The sequence below is a fragment of the Vigna unguiculata genome, chromosome 1 (assembly GCF_037176805.1).
Source record: "Vigna unguiculata cultivar grain cowpea cultivar isolate G323 ecotype 2 chromosome 1, ASM3717680v1, whole genome shotgun sequence".
Classification (NCBI taxonomy): Eukaryota; Viridiplantae; Streptophyta; class Magnoliopsida; order Fabales; family Fabaceae; genus Vigna; species Vigna unguiculata.
Genome location: NC_140792.1, coordinates 36,788,193 through 36,794,128, shown reverse-complemented (window position 1 = coordinate 36,794,128; position 5,936 = coordinate 36,788,193). Strand labels below are relative to the sequence as shown.

Genomic DNA, 5,936 nt, shown 5'->3' with positions numbered 1-5,936 from the left:
CTTGGTTGTTTTGGAGTTTGACACCATTATATTCCGTGGAAAATTAGAAAAAGCTCTTCTTAATCGCTGTTCAGAATCTTAACTGGATAGCTCCTACGAAAAACAATTAGTCCTCATACACATACCTATTCAAAACATGTCACTATTTCTTTCTTATTTTAGTTCATAATCTTCCATTTACACCCTCATAACACACTATAAAACAAGTTACACTAACTCAACTTATAATCATTTGAGCTTAACCAAGTTTGTCGAGAAACCATATACCTTGCATCGAACACTTTTCAAACCAACCTGCATCATGGAACAGGAACTCATCATGTTCAAAGGTTCATGGAAAGGCAACAAGAGTTGCTTCAAGTGAAGCTGGATATGATCCAAGGATGAGGTGGCGTGCTGCTAATCCAGCAGTAGAGACCACACGCGCTTGGAAGGGACAACATGGTCGTGCGGCGAACTCAGATAACACCTCACTTGATAACGATGAAACTTTCAACAGTTTCATTCGACGTGCCAAGGGTAAACTTAGAACCGTGTCCCACATCGGTCGGGAGCAGAGCAACGTTACACCTGTACCACTACGAGATGATGACGAGGCTAATGCTAGGGATAACCTAAACGACTAGTTTTCGAATTTTATCAAGAGTTCGAAGAAGAAGTTGAGAAGTACATCAAGCATGAGGAAGCATGGTTCCTTCAACAGACGGTGACCATTGATAAACCAGGGAACCTCAAAGAGAGTGATTTGACATGTGGGTCCATCCAATATTCTGTTATATATACTGCATGAAAATAAGATCCTAAGCCATGCAAGCATTATTATACTTTACAATTTTTTCTATTTCAAGCACAGTAAATGTGAAATGTTTATTTGGGGGGAATAATTTCGACTGGTTTATTGTTTGTTTGTAAGAAATTAATATACATTGATGTTTTGTCTTTAATGAAAGGTTTCTGATTAATCTGTAGTGTTTTTATTGAAAGAATAATTAATATCAGTTTATTAACAGGAAGGATCAGAGGGCAGCTATATATAGGAAATGACTCAATGAACATACATACTTGCATTAGACCCAACACCTCTACTTCTTCACCGACTTTAATGACGCCTTGTTCAACACGGCCAGTGGCAACTGTTCCACGTCCCTTCATCACAAATGAAAAATATAAAGCAGCTGAAATGATGGAAACCATTGCCCCCATATTTATTTATGTCTATACAATCCAATATATGTAATGAAACAAATGCAGATTTTGAGAGAACTAAGTGTTGAAAATAGAAATTTTGATATTCTCTTTAAGGGAAAAAAAACAATTATATGAGACAACAGTTTTTAAAGCACTATGTTAAGATTTAAATTACCACTACGTCATATCATTACAAAGAGCAAGGCCGTAACAAATGCTACCTCCTTTCCTTTTTTATTCTTCAAAAACCCTAGACCGAATTAAGAATTTGAAATTTAAGATTTTGAAATTTTATCCTTCACCTAACTAGAGATTTAGAAGAACAAGAAAGAATTTGTTAAAGTGACCACAGTTACAAAGATGACCGGTATTATAAACATCTATTCCACATATGCTCCAGTGTTCATAATCCCATCTGCTTATGATGTTAAGCACATCAATAATTGCTGTAGTTTGAGTGAACTGAAGGAGCATATAAGGAATTTAAAGCAATTTTAACGTAAACAGAATAGTAATAAATAGTACTTCTTAAATAGTGTCGTTACCTAAACGGTGTTTATACTGGAGCAGATGGAAAGTGATAGAACATGATAAAAACACAAGACTTACATTACAAATTGTAACAATTTTATAACTGAGGCCATCTTTACTTCAATGAATCTGCTTTCTTCAAAAATTAACCCAAAAAATAAAGTTCAGGTCCTTTTACATGAATTGAGAACACATCTTCAATTGGCATTAGGAAGGGCTTGTCAAGTTGGCGAACAGGGTCAGGAATGTATGCATTTACAGCATCCATTAATTTTAGAATGGCCTGTCTTCCAATCTCGTCATTTGTACCCTGTAAAGCAGACAACGCTGAACCTCTAATGATCGGGATTTCATCCCCAGGGAACTTGTAGAAGCTCAGTAGCTCTACAAAAAACATTATCATAAAAACACATTTTAGCAAACACAAAGATTACAGAAACTTAAGCAGGTTTATTCATTTTCTGAGCATGGACAAGAGAAGAGAAGCCTTAGAGAAACACCCTACCACGTAACTCCATTTCTACAAGCTCTAACAACTCTGGATCATCAACAGCATCAACTTTATTTAGAAAGCAAACAAGAGATGGCACACCAACCTGCATAATACATTTAAAGATAAAATATGTCAATCTAGAAGTAAGGAGAAAGGTGTAGACGTTCTAGGTATATATATACAAACCACATCAGTAGAATACCTACTTGGCGAGCAAGAAGAATGTGCTCCTTGGTTTGAGGCATTGGTCCATCAGGTGCAGATACAACAAGTATACTACCATCCATCTGGGCAGCTCCCGTAATCATATTCTGAAAAAAAAAACAGACAATTATAAAGCATACAGTGAACAAAATAGGAATCTGACAAATGCAGTTGTTGCCAATATACAGTGTAATCAATACCTATAAAATATATTTTGTTACAAACTAATCTACTTCCAAATTCCTAGCATAAATTTTCCATCTCATTTTGAAAAGAAGGTCAGGCTACACAAGCACCAAAATATGCTAAATTCCACAATTAACTATTATACAAGGTAAAATTGCTTAAATTTGTTCGCCACAACTTAGCCACCCAGCTTCCTTTAGGCAATTGATAACTCCAATAAAAAAAAAACATTCTTAGAGAAACTAAACCAAATTCGAAAGCTTACTTTAACATAATCCGCGTGTCCAGGGCAGTCCACATGCGCATAATGTCGTTTTGCAGTCTCATACTCCACATGAGCCTGAAAACCGAAATATAGAGCAAGCATACATATCAACAGAAAACAACACAATCGATTGCAAGACCAAAAGAGTGCGATTCCACACCGTTGCAATGGTGATTCCTCTCTTCTTCTCTTCAGGAGCCTTGTCAATTTCATCAAAGGCCACAGCCTTAGCCTTCCCTTCATCCGCAAGCACCTGATCAAACCTAATTGAGTAATAAACACCAAAACATCCACCTCAACACACATTTAAACAAAGAGTGAATCAAGACCTTGGTGATTGCCGCAGTTAGCGTAGTCTTCCCATGATCCACGTGTACAATAGTTCCGACATTAACGTGAGGCTTCCTGCAAAGTCAAACAATAAGATGAACAAAACAAGTAAAAGACATACTAATAACGATTATTGTTACTTGTATATTTTAAATTTTGCGACGAAAAAGAGAAAGCGAGAGTGTTACGTTCTGGTGAAAGTTGCCATGGATCTCCACCATGGATTGGAATTGAAAGAATAGAAGGAGGTGGAGGTGGAGTCACTGGGAGTAGAGAGAGGAGAACGAGATACGGAAGAGTGGATTTGAGAGGCTAAGGGGAAGAGGCGGCGAGAAGTGGAAGAGGAGTGTATGAGAAGAAGAGTGGCCATTGAAGAAGTGATGAGGAGAATGAAAAGCCCTAACTATGGAGTGCAGAGGCGAGGGTTTTAGGAGAAGGAAGACAAAAGCGAAGAGCAGTGAGTGCGAAGAGCGAGGGTTTTAGAATGGGCGCCCGACACCGACCCGTCATATTCGTGCGGCCCAATTCGAGCACTCTCATAATGTTTCAGAGCACATACATACTTCTTTTTTTCTGTTACAAATGTTTTTTTCTTCTTGCTCCGACAGAAAATATTTGAAGTGATTTTTATCTTATTGACTTAATTTAAAGTTTTAGATAAATGAATTAATTCGTGTCTGGTTTAACTTATTTAGTTAAATGGTATCTTTTGGTAAATTTTAGGTATATTTTATGAGAAATAATTCTGTTCGAGGTAGAAAAAATTATATATTAGGACAGGGTTATTCTGGTTCAAAAACTGACCATTTTTCTCTTTATTTTATTTTTTTTATGAAAATGCATTAACTTGTGATAAGTATAAATAAAATGAATAAATAAATTAAAAGATAATTTATGTAATATAGGTTTTACTTGTTTGTTTAGTATAGATGCTTTATATTCAACTTTTTTCATTTTGAGTCAACTCTAATTTTCTTTTCTTATTTTTTAAACGAATGTATAGATAGGAGTTTTATACTTTTAGTCGGTATTTCCTCTTTTGAATATTTAAACGAATGTATATAATTGTTTCTTTGCTTAAAATCATTTACTTTTGTCGATGAAATCATATAAAATAGTTACGTATTGTTGCTCTTTTGTAAGCAATAAAATATTTTCGATTTTAATGTTGTGATACTTTTCAATTAAATTTGTTTTTTAAGAAACTTTTAAAGGACAATGTTCTCTTTGCATCTTTTACTCCTTATCAATCTTTATTAGTATACTTTGACTTCAATTGAAGGGAGCCTAATGGTTGATTGGATGATTCAATTTCTATTTTAAACTCTCCATTGGTTGATGGAAATATCATGGTGAAAGAAAAAAGAAAAATTTAATGATGGGAAGTTGCTTGATGATGGACAATCTCTATCTTGTACTTCTAAGATTTAGTTTTAGACATGTTCCTACAAAACTTAAGTGCTCATATTTTTGCACTATTATTTTGGTAGACTTCAAGATTTAATAATTTATAATATTTTTGTTGATGTTAATTTTTATTGTATATTTTCTTATCATACATATTAATATGTATGATACAAAAAATATGTAATAAATATCAATATCAACAAAAATATTATAAGTTATTAAATTACAAATTAAAACTTGATATAATGTATCAACTTATATTGAACTATGGATTATTTATAATATTATATATTAGAAAAAATGGTTAAAATTGAATTCGGATATATATATATATATATATATATATATATATATATATATATTAATAAATAAATAAATAAAGGTTAAAGCTTCTAACTAGAACCATGATCATGCAAAAAATTGTGTTAGGTGTACAAACATATTTAATATTTATTTTATATAACTTAAATCTATATTTACCTGTATTTTTCTATTATATTTTCTTTTTTCCTTTTAATTTACAAAATTATTATCTCGTTTTAATATGATTTTTATTTTATATGATGGTGAAAATAACTATTCTTGTTTTTGTTTTTTGTGTATAGCTTTTTGTTCTCGATTCATTTGAACATATACTTTGCTGGTTGGATTTGTTATTTTGAGCCAATTCCTTCGAGATATTGACTTTCATACGAATCTTTGAAAACATGAATCAAATTAAAAGTAGAAAACAATTTATAAAATGTAATAGTTTTGCTTCGTATTGTTAATCACTTTGACTATACATTTAAATTTAGCACGACAGTGAATTGAAATTAATATTATCATTTTTAAAAACACTTTATGAACAATATTGATATAGTACAATTCGGTTAAAATAGTATAGTCCAAATTAAAATTAATATAGTTTGATTCAAAAGTGTAATTAGAGAAAATGTTTGGTTCATAACAGTTGGTTCATATCGTTGTTCGGTTCACTAAATTCAGTTTAGTTTGTTAGAATAAAAGACAATTCAATTCAATTTGTTTGAATAAAATTAACGAAAATTTGTATGAATTAAATATAAAATATGTGACAATAATACTGACTTTGTATGTGGTAATGACACTTGCTTGACATATGACACTGCCATGTGTCATAATGTTGACTTGGATGTGAACAATTTTTTAAAATTTTTTAAAAAATTTAAAAAATAAAAAAAATAACGAAATGACACATGATTGTCGTTGTTCACTTTTGGTTAACAATTTAAATGTCGTCACAAAAAATAATCAAATTGATCATAATTTATACAAATTAATATTTTTTTAACTTAAAAAAATAAAATGATA

General features: G+C 32.0%; 1 protein-coding gene across 1 annotated transcript; it reads right to left on the bottom strand.

Annotated features, from left to right (window-relative positions):
• Window positions 1-228: 228 nt before the first annotated feature.
• LOC146888937 (elongation factor Tu, mitochondrial-like) lies at window positions 229-3,567 on the bottom strand. The gene is made up of 9 exons (XM_085666790.1): window positions 3,386-3,567; window positions 3,197-3,272; window positions 3,028-3,120; window positions 2,868-2,942; window positions 2,419-2,523; window positions 2,225-2,315; window positions 1,898-2,103; window positions 1,063-1,146; window positions 229-294 (listed from the first exon to the last, which is right to left on the bottom strand). Exons 1-9 carry the CDS (start codon window positions 3,565-3,567, stop codon window positions 229-231), a joined length of 978 nt encoding a protein of 325 aa, XP_085522916.1.
• Window positions 3,568-5,936: the final 2,369 nt, after the last annotated feature.